Below are 22,420 nucleotides of genomic sequence, written 5' to 3'. Positions count from 1 at the left end.
AGCCAATGATAATATTTGAAATCACCTAAACAAACACACCCCTTTTCCCAATAGAATCTGGACCTTCTCTTGATAGACCGGCCCCACAGATACGCAACCCAGGCAAGGATGTCAGTTAGAAGACTACAAAAATTTACTAGACTACAAAGAACTAGTGATGGGCTATTTCGAAGCACGCTTCATGAGGCTTCGAAACATTTACGAATCTTTTGTTTCGAATCATTGGTTCGGAGCTTGTTTCAAACTGACCAATAGCCGTTTCTCAATGTCAAGGATACTTCCTTGGCAGGACGAGTCCTTAAAAGTCACTTCCTTCAGAGGCTAGGCGAGGCTCCTTTTAAGCATTCGGAGAACACGTTAAATGGAACAGGCTAGCAAGTGCACTTCATTACGTCATTGCGTGATTGAAAGGTCTGCTTTCGGTGCTGCACGCATAGGATTGTGGGTGATTTCAGCGCGTGAAGAGCGCGAAATATAAAAATTTGCATCCTTTCCTTTATATGGGATATTTCTCAAACGAAGGACTCAGTCCTTGGTTGAAATTTCGAGGATCCTCGACATTGGAACAGTCCTTCGACGGACGTTGATGATGTAGCGTCCTCGAAATTCTAGCTTCCGAGGATCCTTCCTTGACATTGAGAAACGGCTCTTGTCACGCGATTTTAGGAAACGAGGCTTCATTACGTCATTACGGTTTCGAAAATCCGAGGATTCACCACTAGGGGGAGTTGATCACAAATGACTACAAGGTGAACTCGGGTCAGTTTTATTGTAAAAGTTTATAAAACATTCATCCTTCTAACTAATAACACTACAATTTTGTCTACTTTTTGTTTATAGACAGATGATTATAGACAAAAGTGTGAATAATTAAAAAGGGAGTTCGTTTTAATGATTTGTTTGCCATAAATAAAACTAAAAACACAATATACTTTTTTATTTATTTAATTTAAATAAGCTTCGAAAAGCTTCGTTTCTCCCATCACTACAAAGAACGTACTTTTTGAAGCTTAAGTACTCACTTATTCAAAAGAAGCACCTACTGAGGAGTGCGCTTTTGTCTGCATCTACTGTTCCCACAAAAACTGTGGCTAAATGGGATACAGCTATGGCCAAAATCTCACCGGATGAGCGCTTTCCCCAAATCTAAAATGTTGCAAGATTTGGCCGTATCCCTTCACAACCCCTACAAAGCTCAGAAGCCAATGCCATGAGGCCTTGCAAATGCTGTAGGCTACTTAAGCTTATGTACATAAGCACTCTCACTCCATTCACAGGCATTCTGTGCTGAACAACAAGACAGATGATGTTCAGCTCCAGATTGATAAAGGGCACTTTAATATATTAACACATCATAATAAAACTTCCTAACATTGCAAATGTATATTACAACCTGCAACATTAAAACCAATACACTCAGACCAAAACATACTATTTGATCTTAAAGAAGCTAAACTTTATTTTGATGAAAGAAGCTCATTTGCTCATGAAGTCAAAGTATATACAATTGCAAAACTGCATTGATGTCCAATCCTGATTTCCACTGTGCTCTTCTACCGCCCTCTAGCGTCAATTCAACAACTTTTCACAGTTCAAATGAACATGAAATTACATCCTGGCACCTCAGCAGCGCTTCTTTCTGAACACCTAGAGGAGTCTCCAAATTAGAAACTTGAAAATTTAGGACGTCTATATCCGAGGCTCCGAACCTCGCATGGACCTGCACCTTTTCGTGCATGTTGAACTGAACGGGCTTGTCAGTCATCACTAACAGTGTCCGTAAAAACCTCTCCCGCAGCTCTGATCGCACTCGTTGCTCCTCTTTAGACTCGGAGGATGAAGATGAGATTGATGTTGGGCACAGAGCGATGAACCGTGCCGAGTTTCGGTCGAACCCGCGGCTGTTCGGGTCAGGGCCCTTGGGCAACCGCAGCACACCAACCGGAGCTTTCAGACTCATGAGTTCAACTGCCTGTTTAAAAAAATTATACTTATTTAACATGTTTGAGATGACAAAAAACATCAATGAAATACAAATGTTGCAGCTGTTACTACACACCTCACTGCGTAAAAGCGTTTAAGTTGATGCATAAGCAGCACATATTCATTTTTATAGCATTGTATGAGCGCATGATGCTAAGGCGGAAATGCCTTTTAGAATTTTCAAAATAAAAGTCATCGATCGCAAATTCAAGTTAGATTTATTTTATGTGTTTGTTATATTCTACATTATGGGCAGATTCATCAACTTGACTATTTAAAAAGTACATTTACTGTTTTTATTTTATATAGATATATTTTTTAATAGTTTAGTGCTATTTAAATGTAAGTACGACTAAATGTAGACCCATTGGTTTATGAGACAGTGGGAGTTTTATTTATTCACAGGCTTACAATTATTTTAATGTCAACTTGGCTATTACTTGTTGAAACCAAAATAAACAGTTAATTTATGTATATAAAGTCTGCCGAACCCATGACACCGTCTATATTGTATAAATTGGATCATTAAAAAAGTGATAATAATGTGGCAGAAGTTCAGAACCATTGAAAAGTCTAACAATAAACGATTGCTATATGGTTATATCATGGTATTTATTCATGAATGGTAAAAGATTGTTCATTATGAAGTTAATAAAATAAAATAATATTTTTGCTAAAAATGTATATACACAATGTATTTGCCTTATACAATTTTGCATTGTGGCCTATTTGTCAAATCACATACTATTGTAGTATCTCTATAAAATACATATGCTTTGGATTCTCAATATGTGCTTATGTTGATCTTTTAAACATTCAATTTGACCCCAACCTTTCTTCTTAAAGCAATTGACAGGCCTAACAGGCATGTAGTTTGATGCTATAAACTTTATTTTACTAAAATGTTTCAATATAGATATCATTGATACTTTAAAACAATAAATGGTACATCAAGTGAAATAGAAGAACAGTAATAAAGATATTATATACACTTCTGCTTTCTCTAATTTCTTTTCTATTTTTAATTCTTATTACAGTTTTTCAGGCGGATACAAGGTTCATTTATCATTTCTGTTTGCATAATGACACATCACTTCTCCTTGTTTGAACTTCCTCAATTATTTAATGCTAGTTTCTGCACCGGCACTTTCAGATGACCGGTTTTCTGTTCTCATCTTAAAATAACTGTAAGTACAAATATTCTTACACCATTACATCATGCAATTACAATTAAGTAGCTGTTAAAATAAGGGATTAACTTGCAATCTACTTTGTAATAAACATAAATACATTATTATTCAGACTTATAAAAATGAAAGTGGTTCAAAGAAAAGTGGAACAGACAACAGTCTGACTCCAGTGGAAACAGTAGGTCACTTATGACTGCATGACACAACTAGTGTCCCTATTTATTTATTTACTAAGTTGTACGTATGTATACAGTATGAGATTCTGGTTGCCTTAAATTTTCAAATAATTTCAACTATTAACTAGTAAGGATTTGCTGTAACTTATAAAATACAGTTAAAACAAATTAAGCTAATTCAACTTTATTTTTTTAAATTACAGAAAATCATCACTAGTCAATAAAAAAAGGTTGAAATTACTTTGAAATTAAAAAGTTTAAAGCAACCACTACTTTTTAAGGATTCACATTGTGCGCCTGTGTCTTATGTAGTTTATCCTTGAAATAATGGAGCAGTATGGAGGAAAACCGTGTCAGCGGCATTATGGGTACGTTTTTTCCAGCACTTTATGTCTGACTGTCATAGTAGATTAACATCTGAGTTATTAAATGTTATGAATTAATAAACAGAGTTTTGCCTTGGTACCACTACTAGAACATTTTAAAATCTTTATAACCTTAGAAGTAGTCCTTGATGTACAATAACGTAAGCCTACTGTTCATAAAATCTGTAAATATGTCAAATTCACCTACATACGTATTACATAAGGGTAAACACATCATGTCTTTGCTCAATCAGGCTGGTTTCGTCAACATTTTGGGAAACAAAGAAATAATTTGGACCAATGTAAACGCTCTCAGAGAGACATCCCATCTATAAGCAGTTCCAGCTGCTCATCTGGAAACTCTGACTACACACCCAGCTCATTAAGGGAGTCTTGCACATCCTCAAAGTCCCAGTCAGCCACCTCAGAAAAACCTCTGCCCACTGTTCTTTTCTCAACCTTCCGTTCAACTCTCAGATACGACGTTTGTTTGTGTCACAGTGATAAAGACATCGAACAAGCACAAGGTTTGGCATCCTTTCTAGAAGACCCTTCAAAAGGTCTGCGCTGTTACCTGCATGAAAGAGATTGTTCACTAGGTGGAGCTGTGTTCACAGAGCTACTGCAGGCTTTGCATAACAGCCACTGCTGGGTGTTACTTTTCACCCCAAACTTCCTAACGGATGACTTTTGCTCGTACCAGATGCACCAGGCCCTGTCTGAAGGGCCAATGTCACAGAGGATCATCCCCACTATACTAAATTTACCAAGAACTGAGCTCCCACAGGAACTGCGCTTTGTTTTTAGTGTGGATTTAAATAGGAACAAAGAGTTTGGCTACATTCAGATCTACAACACTGTACTAAATTGTAAGTAGATCATTTTGTATATTTTATTTACAAACCGAATGAATGGTCAAGTGTTGGTTTTACACGCAGGGAGTTTATGCAGCGAAGTTGTAATTTTGGAAGTTGTCTATTACAGGTATATACACTCTTAAAACGAATGTGGTAAAATAACACATCTTGTCTAGTTAAGGACAACACATCTAATGCCCCTTTTATTTATTTGAACTCAGAATGAATACGAAATTAATAAAAATAACACATATAGGAGCAGCTTATCCTAGTTTATCCTTATCCATGTTTGAGCTGCCTTCATTTAAAAACATCTTTTACTTACATATCTTAAAGGCGGGGTGCATGATTTTTGAAAAACACTTTGCAAAAAGGATTTGGGCCGAGTACCAAAACACACTTGTAGCCAATCAGCAGTAAGGGGCGTGTCTACTAACCAACATCATGCCTGGGTTGCATATATGTCGGGCGGGTCTATCAAAAGAAGGTCTAGATTCTATTGGGGTACGGGCGTGTTTGTTTAGGTGATTTTAAATGTCAACATTGGCTTTTAGAGATCATGCACCCTGCCTTAAACATACATTAGTGTCATTGTTTTGTCTCAAGATGAACACCAGTATTGTTTTTTGTAAGGTTTGTAAGTAAAAAAAAATTAAATATAACTAAGGCCTTGTCCTGGATTAATCTAAACTCTGTCTGGGAAACTGCCCTGAATAGGATAATACAAAACAAATTCAAATTACCATATCCGTTAGGAGTGTAGTTATAGTACTTTATCCAGAAATAACAATTCAGTTAGTATTTACCTACCGAGTAACCCAAAATTCAAACCTGCACTATTATCTATTTCCATAGATCAACACAGGATTTACTTTACACAATATTGTTGATGTAAATTTTAATCTATCACTACAAACTATATCTTTTTGGAAAGGTCTAAGCCTCTAGAATAGTGTTTTATAAAATAAATTATGTAGGGAGAGTAATTGATTCATTTACGAAGAGAGTGCGCCTCAAAACATTTATATCCTGCTAAATGTCACTGTCCCGCCAGCAGGACACCTACATTTACTTCAATGTTTGCATGTGAATTCTTAACTAATCATGACACACTGTATATCGTTTAAAAGCTCCAAGAGTGTAGATTTAACTCAATAGGGTGGGGTGACGCCTAAGTTAAGTTGTTTTAAGTTTGGACAGCTCTTTCGTTTAATTTAGTTTAGGAATAGTCTAATCCCTGTCCGGGAAACCGCCCCTAAAACCTGGTTTCACAGACAGAGTTTAGATTGAGCCAGGGTTAGGCCTTTGTTAAATAAGGAAATTTAGGTAGCTTTTATATTTATCTAAGAAAAAACAATACTGGTATGCAATGCAATACAAAACAAGCATGCACAGTAGGCTTAAGTCTTGTTTGTGAAACCGGGCCTTAAGATTTGCATCTTGAATGAGTTTTGCTTATCTGGCTTAACACAAAAACCCTACAATGGTTAACATATGTACGAAGGGCTGCACGATTATGACAAAAATCATAATTGTTAGATTATTCACCTTGTAATTGTGATTATTATTATTATTATTATTAATAACGATAAACAAACTTACACCAAATTTTTGAAATGTTTTATAACTTTCTGTAAAGCAGCTGCATGGTAAATTCTATACTTCCAAAACTAAATTATGATTTTAATATAATTATGGGAGTTATTCACCACTGTATTTGGTGCCCAAACATACTGCTGAAACGCACAGAAATGAGCAGCCGTAATGAGGCTATTGGCAAGTATGTAATTGTTTCACCTGTAATTGTAATCCTGATTAGTTTACATACATTTAAATCTACAGTAAGTTACTGGCAAACTACAGCAAATTTGTACAGTGTACCCCAGCTGTCACTTTAAAAAGGTCCTAACCATTAGGTGCAGATATGTATACATTTGGTACCAATATGTACCTCTGTGGTACTTAAATGGATTGTACTTTTTTTAAAGGGTACAGCCTCAGTGAGAACTGAGGTACAGGTCAGTGTATGTAGTTAAAAAAGTATCAAAAGGAAACAACTACAATCAATGTTTTAATATATATACATGCGATCACTTAAATTAAGGATGACAGAATTTTCCATTTTAATGTTGGTTAGTAATAGACGCTTTTTCCTTTTTTAACAGACTTAACGGAACGCCTTGAGAAGGAAGAGTCCTGCAATGTGTCTCAGTCAGATAACTGAGAAGAGCGTCAAAATAAAGATGTCATTTACTTTTAAGTGTCAAGATTAAGTTAAGTTCATTGTATCTTAGACCACAATGAAAATAATATTCACTTCCAGGAAGTGACATCCACACGAGCCAAGTTGTATTGTAACATTCCCACACACTATATAAAGGTAATTTTCCCTCATAAATAAAGTTTACATATAAACAAATATAAGTAAACACATACACTCACATGAGTCAAGAAATCCTAAGTTCTGAGTCACATTCAACCAAATGCAATCATTTTGTTTTATGTAAAACGTATACGCATGTTATGCATAGAATAAGGCCCAATGAGTGCACTTTTAAACTGGCACATATTTTGTAAATATTTATGTTTCTTATAATGTGATGTGGGTGTGCGTGGTAAATTAATATTGTCAGTATTGTTTGAGATGTAAACAATATTATTTTATTTAGTTTATCCTACTTGAGAGGTTAAGAATTTAGTTTTTTTTTGTGTAATATATAGGCACGGATAGAAAGTCATAAGATCAAGCATGATGGAGCGTATGCTATCCGTTCTGATTTTGGGTCATAGTCAGATTAAGACTTATATAACACAACCTACAAGCAACAACTGATTTTAACAACATGGTTTTGATAACGCGTTAATCTTCTCTCAATTTTTCAAGCAGTGTAGTAAAGGCACTGCAAGTATCAATTACATAGCAATAATTATGTTAACTGTAATGCATAATCACATCAGTATTATACAGTATGCAGATTATTGATTGCTTTAGAGGTCATGATGATCTTGGCTTTCTGTCTGGTGCCATTTATGCTCCATTCTGTGCCAGATGACTCATAGCATTGCAGTGGTTTAGAAGGGCCTTAAGCCACAGTTAGATGTGCCATGTGAACCACTGGGACACCAAAAAAAAAAAAAAAAAAAAAAAAAATACAACGGTTGGTCTGGTTGCAAAAGCAAGATTAAATTTTCTGGGCAAACAACATGGTATTTGTAATAATTCCCGCTGGCAAATATGCCTCAATATTGTGTCATAAAAGCCAACATTGAATTGCTTAAATCCATCTTCCATCCATCGCTTTTCTCAATTTGGATCATCATAGAAGACTATTGTATTTTGTTATTCTGCAACGAACTGCCCTGCAGTTACACAGCCAAAATTAGAGTTAAGCATGTGCATTATTGCAAAGCCTTGCATCAGTAGATTTGAGAGAAATAGAAAGAGCTAAATTGTTGGGGGATTAAACAAGATTATTCCGGATTTAATAATAAACTGACTGTATGAAAGACTGCTATAATGTTAGTTTTGTGTCTTGTATATGTACATAGAGTGGTATCAAAAGTCAGAGACCTTTAAAGGGGACTGTTTTTTAAGATGTAAAATAAATCTTTAGTGTCCTCAGAATACATAAGTCAAGTTTTAGCTCAAAATACCATATAGATATATGTATGCACTAGTGTGAGCAAAAATTTGCCATTTTAGGTTGTCTATTAAAATGCAAATGAGGTGATCTCTGTACTAAATGGCAGTGCCGTGGTTGAATAGTGCAGATAAAGGGGCGGTATTATCCCCTTCTGACATCACAAGGGGAGCCAATTTCAATGAGCTATTTTTCACATGCTTGCAGAGAATGGTTTACTAAAACTAAATTACTTGGTTGTTCTTTTTCACATTTTCTAGGTTGATAGAAGCACTTGGGACCCAATTATAGCATTTAAAGGTGCAGTGTGTAATTTTTAAAAGGATCACTTGACAGAAATGCAAAATAATAAACAAAAATATATTATCGGGGGTTTATTCATAATAAATTGTTATTACCTTAGAATGAGACGTTTTTATCTAAATCCGAGGGTCCCCTTACATAGATGTCGCCATTTTGTGGCCCCATGTTTCTACAGAAGCCCTTAACGGACAAACTTTTTTCACAAAGTTGTCTCCGACGATGACATGTTTGTCCGGTGGCAGCTACAATAGCTTCTCTATGCGTTTCAAAAGCGAGGAGTGAGCAGTGGACTAAGCCTTTGGTTGCAATTCGCAACCTCACCACTAGATGCCACTATAATTTACACACTGCACCTTTAAACCTGAAAAAAAGTCAGATTTTTCATGATATGTCCCCCTTTAAACCCACATTAGAATTACAATTAAACTTTTTTCTTTAAGTATAAATATAGAGTAAACTATAATATGGTCCAAAATTCTCATACAGAAAAAATAAGGATTCAAAACCTACAGTTTGGCCCATGCACTAAAAAAGTCAACCAACAAATAAAGTGTAAACTGATGTCACCACAAACATTGCTGCACATTTCAAGGCACTTCAGTGGGCCTTTAGATGTATCAAGAATAATAAACAAACGATAGGCTATCAGGATTCTTAAAACGTTAAGTGTTATATATTTGGACGAGATTGGATATATATTTTGCTCCGTTCTACATGAGTGGGTTTATTTTTGAAAGTTGTATGCACAAGGCTATAAAAGCCATTGAACAATTCTGTTGTCTGCTTAGCGAAAACACACAGTTCATTGAACACACGCGGTCCTTTTGTGATAACATGGGTCAATTTAGGACAAGAGATGAGAGAGAGAGGGGGAGAGAGAGAGAGATCCACCCTGCTTACATGATATATTTAAAAAAGAAAACTAAAAGAAGCCACAGCTACTGATTATTTCATTTGTGACCAACAGTATGGAAGAAAACCCCAGAATAATATTGAGTGGAATTGTTTTTCCCAGCCGCAAATAACTTGATGTAATCATCCAGTCTTACCAAGCAACCTTGCCAAACCACACAGCATTCTTCTTTGTTTAAGTGGCAGTGACAAATCAAAAAATTATTAACTTAGGAAATCAATATCATCCAAGCCCAAACTTCAGTTTAATCTATAAGGTTTGAAGATTAACTATAGTTTCAACATTGTGAAAGAATATCAAGAGCACTAAAATGTTTAAATGCTCATATAGGGTAGGTGTCCTCTATTAATAATGCAATTGGACTTGCCTGGATAATGGAAATTTGTCATTTCAAGTTTTGGTAAAGTATTTGTCTTTGTTCTTCTGTAATGTATTATTGCTTTGAATATACTTCATGTGAAGCACATTGACTAGGAGGAAGACTGAAGAATCTCCTAAAATGTAAATATATGACCATAGTCACTGAATTATTTGAATAGCATCACAACTACAACATAATACAGGACCTGTGCATGTGAAAAGCTTGAATGTGGCTGCAGAGTATATTTTTTTCATGTGCATTTACTGCAAAAAAGCAATAAAGGTAGAAACATTCGGTAAAACATAGGTCTTCAACGGGGGGTCCGGGGCCCCTTGGAGGTTTGTGGTGGTATTACCGTCTGTCATCTAAATATTGTTTGAATTTAAAATGTGTTTTTAAAAAAAAAAAAATTTAGGCATCAAACAAAAATCCATTATTAATGCAGCATGGGAGTGTAAATTAAAAAAAGGTTATATTAATATATTTGATTGTAACCATCATAACAAAGTATGTAAATCCAGTCTTAAAGGAAAACAAAACCGTTTTTAAATATTTTACTATATTCTTACCTCAACTTAGACGTATTAATACATCTCTGTTTTTTTTTATGTGTGCGCTTAATCTTTGTACAACGCGTCGTGAATGTGTTAGCATTATAGTCTAGCTCCATTCATTCCTTAGGATCCAAACAGGGATGAATTTAGAAACCACCAAATGTTTTCCCTATTTAAAGACTGTTGCATGAGTAGTTACACAAGTAAGTATGGTGGCACAAAATAAAACGTGGCGATTTTTTAAGCAGATAAAAAATGTAAACTATATTGTTTGGAGGACGAGCACTTAGTTTGCAGCACTTCAAACTCAGGCGCAATAATATTGACAAAAGTTTGAGCGAGATTGGGAGTAGTCAGCTCAAGTGCTGGAAACTAAGTGCTAAGTTTGTCTAAATTGAGGTAAGAACATAGCAAAATATTGATAAACCATGGTGTTTTCCTTTAATTTGATGTATACTGGGGGACGAACAGTGGCTATTTGGGCAGCACTGATGCCTCCCAGTTTGAGCCCTGGCTAGAGGTCAAGTGGTTTTTCATGTGGAATTTGTATGTACTCCCTGTGTCCGTGTGGGTTTACTCTGGGTACTCCAGTTTCCTCCCACAGGCCAAAAACATGTTCATTATAGTCTTACAGCAGGATGTGGCTTTTTGATTTAGTAGTAATTTTATAGGTTACAGACCATGTTTTGTTCTTCTAATGTGACTTTGTTGTTGATGTGACTATGGTACATTCAAATTAGCAAACCGCATGACTCTAAAACATTAATTTCTATCTTTTTCAAAGCTATCATCTGCTTTAAATCTGTTATTTTATCCTTTGTTTTCATTACAATGCATTTATTGTTGTGCCTGTTTATTTTAATTGGGCACTATTAACAATTAAATGTTAACTGCTTTGAAATGTGTTCCCTTTGTGCAGAAGTAACTGCATCCAAAGAGGTGCAAACAGCCCTGATGATTGATTCCCTCATTTATTTGTGCCTCTAGTCATGCTTAACATTACATAAATAAACTTAATTGAAAACATTACAAGAACAATCAGGTCGGGATGCAGCAGTGCAGAAAAACAGGCAATATCAAAATAGATACAATACAAACAGTACATGAATGCTTGAGGCTTAGAGATTTTTAACTAATAATGCTGGACAGCTATAACCAACACAAGGACATGATGATTATGAGATCATTTGCAAATTTGGCAACATCACAAAAAGAATTAAGAAATAGCTTTAGGCTAAGTTAATGCTAAGTAATGTCAGGTTGGTTTCACATTCATTTTGATATAAATTTGATGGCCTAATTTACATATTTCTAAAAAGCATTTCCCTAAAGTACTTCCTAGAGTTGCCTAGATGTCTAACCCTGTGCAAATGACAACATGTTTTGTTTTTTCCCCAAGCAAACCAAATACAGGTAATCCTATCCTGCGGGCGACAAGGAAAAGGCAATGCGCTGTTAGAGTAGGCTACAGCCCACATGAAATAATACAGATGTATACTTATAGTGTTTACAGTGGTAAACTGAGCAAAACGTAGTGTACTAGTAATTGCTACACTGTTGATGTTAACTAAAGCATGTAGTAGTGAATTGACAATAAACTTTAGTAGGCTAAACCGTAATATTTATGTCAATGTTCGGAACACCACAGTATTATACTATACAGTACAATTTACAGTAAATAATAAAGTAGCCTAAACAGTATTTTCATGTGAATTTTTGTGAAGTTCGTGTAAACTTATTTTCTTGCTATACAACTATTCTAAAGTTTTAAGTATACTGAAATCACCATTTACGCAAAATCTCATTTTAAATGTATTTAACAAAACTGTAATAATAATCATAAACCACGACCCTCACTGACCTCCCGTCTTTTTCTTTTGAAGCAGACTTCGCGCATGCGCAGCTCTACGTTAGTGTGTAGGGTACACCCTGTGCGATACAGGGATGTGACCCTTCTGGGTGGCTCTTCAAAAACGTCGAGCGCAAGAAATGGATGTTTTTTTGTACCAAAAAGAGCCGTTTGTCTTCAGGACAGTCATTTAAGGAGTCGTTTTAGAGACTGAAATCAGGGAAGTCGACTAACGGCGCCTCCCATTTGGAGAGTGAAGACGCCGTTATCGTAACGCACTTTATCCGCGTAACTTTGCTCGTGCATCTGCTCATATGATGTGACTGTAACCCCCGCTGGACCTGGGGGGATAGGGGGGGACTATCCACATTCATTTTACGGATTATATTTTTGTTTTTATGTACTATATTTTTATCAGTGCACTCTGGTAAGTTGATTTATGTCTCATTTTCAGAGAAAAGTTTAGCCCGTTTGGTAGACCTCATGGACGGTGTCTCAAAACCTAGCTGTACCCACACACCTACTGTAGCGCAGATTAATGACAAAATACTCGAGTATACTTTGCATTTATTATTGTATATTGTAGTTAAATACCCAGTTAAATATTTACTGCAGTTTATCAATTCACTACAGTTTGACACATGGTTTCAAATACTTAGAGAACTGTTTACCTCTGTTTAGTGCTAATATTTCACTCTAGAGGTTATTTATACTTTTAGTAACACTTAGTGAACCTTTTGTGTGTTGAAAGTTTAAATGTCAAACTCATGTCAAAAGTGTACATAGATCGCAGTGCAGTCTGATCATCCTGATAGTCAACATACAGTTAACAGTAACGCTCTGTATAACGGTACATTTTCCACTTTAATGTAACGTAATGGTCTTAATATTGCAAAACATTGCATCTGACGAGCAACTTGTGTAAGTTACAGGAAAATAAGTCAGCTCGGTAATCTGTGACACTTTACAGAATAGTTGAGGTCTGACATAGGTTAACCACTAATAGCAAATAACTGAAAATAAAATGTTTGTGCTCAATGTTTGTTGTTGGTATTCGGGCACTAAGTGATGTTTTTTTGGGGATGTACAGTAATTAGGCATCCCAGTTGGAGGTCTCGCTGTCACAAGGTTTGGTGACATGTGCTACACCAAAATATGTCAGATGTTGTTTACATCTGTCTGTGGGTTTTGTAAACATTTAACTAATGATAATGTTATAATTATATGGTTAAACCTCGTAACTCCTACCGTCTTCAATGTTTGAATGTGGGTGTTGTCTTGCTGTCAATCTGGGGGTCAGAAAGCTCTCCGATTTCACCAAAAAATATCTATACTTATGGTCCAAAGATGAACAAAGGTCTTAAAGGGGTAGTTCACCCAAAAGTGAAAATTCTGTCATCATTTACTCACTCTCATGTTGTTACAAACATTTAATAATTTCTTTTTTTCTGATGAACATGAAGGAAGATTTTTTGAGAAATGTTTGTAATCAAACCGTTTTTGAGCCCCATTCACTTCCTTAGTATTTTTTTTCTACTATGGAAGTGAATAGGGCTCATGATTGGTTTGGTTGATGTCAGAATTTTCATTTTTGGGTGAACTATCCCTTTAAGGGTTTGGAACGACACGAGGATGAGGAATTACTGACAACATGTTCTTTGTGGAGTAAACTATTCCTTTAAAATAATATATTTAGGTCAAAACCTATTAATTGAAATTGAGCTTGATTTTTGGTAAAAAGTTAATATACAGGGCTCCAGACTAATTTTTTTCACTAGGAGCACAGTGGCCCCCAACTGAAAATTTTAGGGGCGCAACCAGAAAATTTAGGGGCACACACCATAAATCAACACCAAATATTCACATTTCTACTAATTTCTACTGTATAACTAATAAATACTTTGATGATAGATGCAGAAAGTACAATGTGCTGTTTCAAATTCAGTGTCACATCACAAAAAAGATAAAATTTACTGGTCGCACATGTGTGACTGGATGTAACATTCAGTGGCACATTCTCAAATTTTGGTGGCCTGGAGCCCTGAACTACACATGCAAGTGTTTAACCTTACAGTATATGACGCCGCCTTATCAACTTTTATGACACAATATGACAACACAATGTTTCTTCATTTTAACAATAAAAATTCAGTGTTTTTTCTGTTTCCTGAAAAGTGTCGGTTTGTGCAAATTTCCGCCGGACTACAGCTTCATGTGCATATATCTTCATGTGGTAGTTTGACCTCCATTACACTTCTTCAAATATGATTTCCACATCCTAAGTGACAGTCTGCTACTGTAGGACACTTGAGATGAAAGATAAAAAAACATGCAGAGGGTTCTTCCACATTCTTAAAATGTAAGTGTTTAAACAACACGTTTAATGTTGTCCTTAACTAGACACATCTCTTTGTTATTTTTGGAACAACACACTTTGTGTAGGGCCACAATTTAAAGATGTTAAACTTTAATCTCATGCAATGCCAATCATTCTCTCACACAAACTTTATTATTCTTAAGAGAAGCACACTAGAAACAAGGTCCCCTGTGTTTCACAGAGTGCCCCTACCTGGGGTCAAATCTGAAATTGTTACATTACCAGCCCCGAGCGTTAAAGCTCTAAACTACAAGCACCCTGTTTTCTGTTCGCTCTCGGTGTGCCACACAGGCAGTCATTGTTTCAGGGTTTGGGCCAGGCCTGTGGCCTCACAGCTGTGGAACATGTGGAGCTTGTTACAAGCACCTTGAATGCATTACAGATATTTTACATGGAAGGAGAGCAGAAAAGGCTGGAAGCTTACAAAGATCCAGAAAGGTGATATCAGACATAATCACACCATTTGATGATTGGGTTATTCATGGGATTATTCATGTGTTAGGTTTAAAGGCTAACTATACAGAATTTACACTTACTGTTTGTAAACGCAACATTCAAACTTGGCTAGAAGTAGGCATGCACCGGTTGATCGGACATAAATCGGAACCGTCCGGTTGCCGATTGGCATTAGAATTAGAACATCTGATTTAAGGTGGTGAACCAGTGCAATCCCTAATTCTAGCCAAGTTTGAATGTTGCGTTTACAAACAGTAAGTGAAAATTCGGCATAGTAAGCCTTTAAACCATACCTTTTTTGGGTATTTTTCCTCTGATTTTTCTGGAAGTGGGCCCTGACTACATTTTTAATGTCTTTTATGTGGAAGTATTTCAAAATCTGTTCACATGACGTGAAGATTTTAATCTGCAATGTCTGCAAAGGACAAGTTACTTAACTTGTGACAAAGCTAAAATGCTTCTTTTTGTTGCTTGCATGCACCTTTGAAAAGCCAGAAGTAAACGTCAGTTACGTAGGCTATAGGATGAATTTTTTTTTATTTTACCTTAAAATTACATTGACTTAATTAGATTTAAAAAGCACCTGCTGTAGAATCTTTGTTTTACTCGTTGCACTAAACATTATTTGATTTAACATTTTGGAATAATTTTTTTATATAGCCTAGTTTGGTTTTAATTTAGTTTGTCCGGTAAGACCTTTTTCCCTTTACACCAAATTTAAAAACAAAAACAAATGCTGAATGCTGATTAAGTAACATCTTTGTTTGGAGTGTTGAATGTGTTGTTTGGATTGTGGTGCAGTGGTTGCCTTTAACTCATTCCCTGACAGCTTTTTTATAAAGTTGCCCGCCAGAATTTTTTGTTATTTTGCAAAAGTTTCACAAAATGCCTTCCAGGAATATTTTACAAACAAACAAAAAAATTTATTTATAATTTATATCTGTTCTCTCCTTATAAACTCTTAAATGTGGGTATTTTTCTTCAAAAATACAAAATTTTGAGCAAAAAGCTGAAATTATTGCTTTAATTAGGAATTTTGTTAGAGATCAGATTCAGAACGATTATCAAAATATACACAGAGTGTAAAATTATAAAAAAATAATAATAATAGCGAAATCTAGTGGATAATCGCGGTATTACAAATTACCATAAAACGCATCAGAAACACTTTATTCCAGGCAAATGTTTTCTCTTAATTGACGAGATAACGCTTAGGTTACTCACGTAACCCCGGTTCCCTGAAATAACGGGAACGAAGCATTGCGTCAGTTAGCTGACGCTATGGGGGAAACTCCTGTTTACTCCGTGACTGAAGCCTATTGGTTAACGTCTGTACAAAGTACAGACCAATGACGTTTGAACCCGCGCGCGGGAGGAACGCGTCCCTATATAAGCGCGGTTCAATCGTCAGCAGCTCATTATTATTCGACTGAAGCGCGCAGCCGAATAACACTCGCTGCGTAGACGTTTGTAGCACGGCAAGAGACGCAATGCTTCGTTCCCGTTATTTCAGGGAACCGGGGTTACGTGAGTAACCTAAGCGTTCCCTTTCAATACGGTTCACTTCGCATTGCGTCAGTTAGCTGACGCTATGGGGGAACGTAATCCCATCACGCCGTGCATACACAACGTACTGAAGTGCCTTACCGGAGAGACACTGCGTGTGGCCCTATACCCGGCATATTCACAGCTTTAAAAGCAAATGTGTAAGCACCATATAAATTGTTGAAGCGCACACGGTGGGGTTTTAAACGCACCGGGGGCACATAACATAGCACAAGACGGCGAGGTACGCGCCGCGGCTGTGCGAGATAAGTAAATTCAGAGTCACGTTGGTGAGCTCGCTGAGCGCACCGTGGTGTACACATAAAACGCATGAGCGTGCATGATTGAGCCGAGAGAACCTGCGCTCGTAGGGCAGGGACGTCTAAGCTGTACAATCTGACAACGTAGACGGCGAAGACCAGCCGGCCGCGTAGCAGATATTAAATATAGATATAGATACCCCTGTAGACCAAGTTCATGAAGAAGCCAAACTCGCACAGAGTGGGCTCTATATAGGACATAGCTCATAGAGGGGCGTGAGCCAGTGCGATGGTTTCAACGATCCATCTAAATAACCACTGTTAGCAACAGACATACGTAGTGAGTGATCTGCGAAGCTCACGAACGGCCGATCTGACTATAATATGCGGCAGAACGGTTCGTAGCGTGGGATTATACAGATACCACAATAGTGTGAACCCCGGTGCACCCTCGAGCGCATCGGGATGCATATAGGTAGTATTATAGTGCACAGATCGGTGAGCTTTCCAAGCGCGCCGTAAATGTGTATTGACTATAAATTGCACGGGCACAGGTGAACACTTGAATACATCGTGAATGCATATAGATGAATCAGAGTGTTATAATGCACAGGCCGGCAAGATTCTCGAGCGCGCCGTCATGTGTTCTGATAATAAATTGTGCGCACACGGGTGAACTCTTCAGTGCACCGTGAATGCGTATAGATAAATCAGTGCACACAACGCGCCGTGAATGTGTACAGATATGATTGATGAACGTAACGGTGGGCACCCAACGCACCGTGAACGTACACAGATGAACAACAATGTATGTGTCACAAAGCATAACACAGCTGTGTATACAGGTGAGCTTTCCCAAGCGCATCTTATTGTATACCAAAATGTTATAGCGTGTACATGTGAGCTTCTCTAAGCGCACGGTGGACGCATATAATTAAAACCCATATCGTGCATACAGGTGAGCTAATGGGCGCACCTTTAATGCAACAAACCTCAGTAGTGCGCGAAGCAGGGATGTCGAAGCTGTAAACTGACAACGTGGACGGCGGGGACCAGCCGGCCGTGTCACAATTGTCAAATGAGAAACCTCTAAGACCATGCCCATGCTCTAAGACAAGTGAGCATAATTGTCACGGGAGGTGATAACGTCAACGATCCATAAATAGCCTGTATTGACAAGTGCTCTAGTGAGTGATCTGTGACGCAGATAAACAGCTGATCGTCTGATGTACGGCAGACGTATGTGTCATACAGGACCTTGGACAGTTCCAGAGCGCTGTGCCTCGGGCACCGTCCGCATCTGAGAAATGACAGGCTTATGAATAAAGTGAATGGCCAGCCGTAAAAGCATGGTTCGCTGTTACCGCCGCCGTCCGCATCTGAGAGATGACAGGCTTGTGAATTAAATGAATGGTCGGTCGTAAAAGCGTGGTTCGCTGTTATCACGGCCACATAGATATAGGTAGGGGAGAGAGCCGCCGTGCCTCTGTAGTGAGGAGAAAAGTGTTCCCCCGGCGATTCGCGGGGGGTTTTGACTTTCAAATGTCACTAGACAGAATGGATCAGACTTTGCATAAGGACGCCTCGTGAAAGGGGTCCTAGCAGCTTGTGTCAATGTGTCATAAGGCACGTAATGTAGGTCGTGTCCCACGGATGCCATCTCCGCACGCCCATCGTAATGGGTTAATATTGGTAGTTTAAGCATGAGATGCGTATCACTCTGATTGAACATAGCTTATAAAGCGATGCAATGAGTTTATAAAGGAGATGACTCGTCAGCTTGTTCAGGGGGCGAGATCTCAGTCTGGTTCGGTAAATAATGAAACCACCGTAGATTGCCCGACCGCATTATCACAATAACACGGTCGAGAGTGCTGCAGTGCTAAATCATCCTCATAATGTACCGTATTCACAGTACAAGGTGATTTATATGAGACAAACGGCGTTCCACGCGCCGAAGGCTGATTGCCGTCGTAAAGCGTGTTCAACCCACAGCAAATGCTGGGCTAGCTCGTAATGACAGCACTTCATGCAGCCGTGTGTAACTTAAGCAAGCTTCCCGGCCGTCAGCTCGGGGCGGGACCTTTGCTTAGTCAAACTGAAGTGGACTTATGAACAGAATGCCACGATATTCAGCTTTCTGAGGCTCGTTAGAGGGGTACGTGTGCCCGTCTTAAACGAGATGCCGCGCGCGTCTGACTGTGCGCGCGCTTTAAGCTTTGAAACTTATTGTGGCGGGTAGCAAGCTCACTTGAGGTTGATATTACCCTTAATATCTCCGAGTATTGGAGCGGAGGTGTGAGCGTCTTCGGATCCGCTAATATAAATCAGCTATATGGCCGAAAAACGTCATAAACCGCTTGGCTGTAAGCCTTTGAGTGGCCGTCCGGAGAGGGCGCGATTCAAACGCTTGGAGCCATGCAAAAGTCTGAGGCTGTCCTTCCTCTAGGAAGAGAGAATAACAGCCGTAAGACCGTGCTCGTTTGCGCCATCAGCATCGTAGCGGAGAAACTGAGGTGGGCTGCGAGCGAATTTGGCAGAAAGGTGTTAGAGACACCGTACAGTCGTGGGGTGTCAATACACAGTATATGGCCAAACCGGGGTCTTTTCGGCTAGCGTCGATAGAATTATGGACAGCGGACCGTGTGTGCGTATTACTGATTGCTTGTCAGTAAGGCGATAAAGTGTTTAGAGACACCGTACAACCGTGGGTGTCAATACACAGTATAGTAAGCACGGAAATTACTCTTTTTAGAGGAATTAAATACCGTTCGCCACTATAGTGAGGTCGCATAGCCGACAGTATTACACAGTATGTTTGGATAAACAGCACACAGAAAACATTACAGGGCAGTCCAGCCGAGGCGCGACATAACCCCTTTTCTCCCAGACAGTTTCGTTCTCTGTTGATGCAGCTGTGCTGCGGAGACCAGAGCTCAGCCGTTCAGGTGCACGAGCCTCAGTAGTGACGGTGACCGAACGGCTCACGGAGCAGAGCAGTATGTCTAGGTGGTTTAATGTCAGACTGAACCCATCGCAGAGAGGAAGTCTGCCGTGAGGCCCGCGGTTTTGCCGTTTATTAAAAGGGCAGAAAAACCGGGTATATATATAAGAATGTACCAATATTCAGCGCACTGATATAGGACGGGACTGAATAAAGGGAGGTATTCGGCCCCAGTATATTATAAACAAATTCGTTCTGCCTCTGATTCCGTCTAAACCAGAGAGAAATTACCAGGCAGACGAAAAATGAGCTATCTGAAGTGAGATCGGCTCAGGCCAGTAAAGCTCTATAATAAGTGTTTTAGCGCTCCAATAGAGGCGTGTCCGCCTTATCGAGCAGACGAATGAGATCGTGCCGCTCCAGGAGGGGAGGGGCATGAAGCTCTCTTATAATGAGTGTTCTTGGTGCTCCAATAGCGGCGAATCGGCCCTATCGAGCAGACGAATGAGATCGCGCCGCTCCAGAGGGGAGGGGCATGAAGCTCTGTAATCGTTGAACACTGGACAGCTGCATTTAGAGGCAGCGAGCCGTAATACCGCGTGCTAGCTAAGCCGTTAAGAGACCTCACCACTGTGGGGAAAGGAGCGAGGGACTCCGCGAGCGTGGAGCACGAGTGGCTGTGCTATGACAGAGACAGGGGCAGACCGCCCGTGTTTGCTTGTCGTATGCATCTATCCAAGTCTACGGTTCCCCGCTTGTTCATCTCAACAAGAGAGGAACGGCAGAGGGGAGCAGCAACACAGACAGAACAGCCATGCGTCGTGACGGTATCACCCGATGCACTCGGGGGATTAATATATGTGCCAGAGATCTCGCCACTGAATTTGAGAGGAGCGAAGGGACTCTGTAAGCATGAACGGTTGCGGTGTGACAGAACACAGGGGGGGTTAGTCCGTGTGTGCTTGTCTATGCATCCATCTAGTCTCATGGCTCGCCGTGTGTTCATCCCGGCGAGAGAGGAACAGCAGGGGGAGCACGAAACATGGATAAGACAACCAAAGCATAAGCGCGGTCCCGGCGTGGGAGGTGCCAGACCGGTAACGCGCTCGGAGGAAATTCATAGCAGAGAGGCTCACCGAGCCGCGGTGCTGGACGCTATTACAACAGCGCCTGCTCTTTTAGCTTATAGCTTTATATTAAAAATATTGATCTTACCGGGCGGCCGCAGGGGAGACCTCGTCAGGCGTGTCCGCTGCACAGGGCACATCCCACGGCAAGCGAAGGCTATCTTCGGTTCTCGGCCGGAAAGCGGCAGGGGAAGACGCTAGGCCTGGACTCTGCTATCTTCGGTTCTCAGCCGGAAAACGGCAGGGGAAGACGCTAGGCCTGGACTCCGCTGCAGGGCTTTTGTCAACGGCGAGGTAAGGCTTCTTCTTTTCTTCGGAGCAGCGAGAGGTTCGCGCTGAAGGAGAAAATAATGAGCTGCTGACGATTGAACCGCGCTTATATAGGGACGCGTTCCTCCCGCGCGCGGGTTCAAACGTCATTGGTCTGTACTTTGTACAGACGTTAACCAATAGGCTTCAGTCACGGAGTAAACAGGAGTTTCCCCCATAGCGTCAGCTAACTGACGGAATGCGAAGTGAACCGTATTGAAAGGGAACTCTTGTTTATGTATACTTTCATTTTTTCTTGTTTGTTGCTTGATAAGAATAAAAACAAATCTAACCCACCCCCCAAATCGACCATGAAAAATCATGATTGTGCATCTCTAGCTAGAAGCACACAAAGTAAGAAATATTTAGCTATGTTTATGTAAACTTTTATTACTGAATTTACAGTTGCAAACATAAATGAGAATCTTTGACACTAAACTTACTACATTGTGTAACTTGCGATGCTTGTGTGTTGACTCCACCATGCTATAGTCAATGATGAGCTATCACCAGATGGTAAACTAGCAGAGGCACCACCATAACAGAAGCATGACTTTAAAATAGATGATTTACATGCTATTGCATTTACAGCAGTAAAAACAACTAACCATATGCAAACAAAGGTAAACTCCTAGTGAAAAAATATAAGGATGAATCTGCTGATGTGATATAGGTTTATTACTATTAAAAACTGTAACATATTTTCACTCTGAAAATAGCTGGGTTATTTTTAAAACCATAATCTGTGAATATTGAACAGAACACATGCTGGGTTAAAAATGATTCAATGTTGGGTTGTTATTATGCAACCATGAGTTATAATAACCCAGCAGTTGGGTTAAAACAACCCAGCATTGGTTCAATTTTAACTCAGCAGTGTGTTCCAATATTTACCCAACATGGCTTAAACATAACCCAGACAATTTTAGAATATTGTTACAATTGTAACATGGGCTGTCGACTAATTTAGAAGTAATAATGCATGCTGTAAAGGTGATGCAAGAGGTGGTCTGGAAAAAAGAACAGGAAGTACTGCCATTATTTGGAAAAGGTTTACGGTGTGTCGTTGTTTAATTGTTAATAGTTATAAATGTAATTTTAAACCAGATGCTATTTGATAATAGACCCAAGTTGGAAATTTTCAGCTGCTCCCTGGTTCAATTCTATCTCATTTATGTATATATAGCAGTATCTGGCATTTCTCAACATT

The 22,420-nt window shown here is 39.0% G+C and overlaps 3 protein-coding genes across 8 annotated transcripts in view; 2 read left to right on the top strand and 1 right to left on the bottom strand.

The window, feature by feature from the left end:
* Positions 1-1,315: 1,315 nt before the first annotated feature.
* Positions 1,316-2,166, bottom strand: gemin7 (gem (nuclear organelle) associated protein 7). The gene is made up of 2 exons (XM_065279326.2): positions 2,060-2,166; positions 1,316-1,972 (listed from the first exon to the last, which is right to left on the bottom strand). Exon 2 carries the CDS (start codon positions 1,958-1,960, stop codon positions 1,586-1,588), a length of 375 nt encoding a protein of 124 aa, XP_065135398.2. The 5' UTR covers positions 1,961-1,972; positions 2,060-2,166; the 3' UTR covers positions 1,316-1,585.
* Positions 2,167-2,311: 145 nt separating this feature from the next.
* On the top strand, positions 2,312-8,197 carry tirap (toll-interleukin 1 receptor (TIR) domain containing adaptor protein). The gene is made up of 4 exons (XM_065282616.2): positions 2,312-3,170; positions 3,662-3,717; positions 3,969-4,583; positions 6,737-8,197. Exons 2-4 carry the CDS (start codon positions 3,687-3,689, stop codon positions 6,793-6,795), a joined length of 705 nt encoding a protein of 234 aa, XP_065138688.1. The 5' UTR covers positions 2,312-3,170; positions 3,662-3,686; the 3' UTR covers positions 6,796-8,197.
* A 1,474-nt stretch (positions 8,198-9,671) lies between these two features.
* The window catches only part of st3gal4 (ST3 beta-galactoside alpha-2,3-sialyltransferase 4), a 43,181-nt gene continuing 30,432 nt past the window's right edge, over positions 9,672-22,420 (top strand). For 5 of the 6 annotated variants that reach the window (XM_065279323.2, XM_065279322.2, XM_065279320.2 and 2 more), the window contains exon 1: positions 9,672-9,828. The gene's annotated coding sequence lies outside the window, so the exon portion shown is untranslated. Of the gene's footprint in view, positions 9,829-12,261; positions 12,620-22,420 lie in introns of those variants that run through there. The other variant, XM_065279319.2, reaches the window with a different exon arrangement.

Source organism: Paramisgurnus dabryanus, chromosome 9, assembly GCF_030506205.2.
Source record: "Paramisgurnus dabryanus chromosome 9, PD_genome_1.1, whole genome shotgun sequence".
NCBI classification, from domain to species: domain Eukaryota; kingdom Metazoa; phylum Chordata; class Actinopteri; order Cypriniformes; family Cobitidae; genus Paramisgurnus; species Paramisgurnus dabryanus.
The sequence above is the reverse complement of the archived record's forward strand: the minus strand, read 5'-3'. Positions and strand labels throughout refer to the sequence as shown.

What these genes read in the sequence shown, in the direction of transcription:
- gemin7 (XM_065279326.2), bottom strand. Translation starts at nt 1,960, where the DNA reads ATGAGTCTGAAAGCTCCGGTTGGTGTGCTGCGGTTGCCCAAGGGCCCT.
- tirap (XM_065282616.2), top strand. Translation starts at nt 3,687, where the DNA reads ATGGAGGAAAACCGTGTCAGCGGCATTATGG. An exon ending in CCGTGTCAGCGGCATTATGG is followed by an intron (nt 3,718 to 3,968) that starts GTACGTTTTTTC and finishes TTGCTCAATCAG; the next exon opens with GCTGGTTTCGTCAACATTTT. An exon ending in CTACAACACTGTACTAAATT is followed by an intron (nt 4,584 to 6,736) that starts GTAAGTAGATCA and finishes CTTTTTTAACAG; the next exon opens with ACTTAACGGAACGCCTTGAG.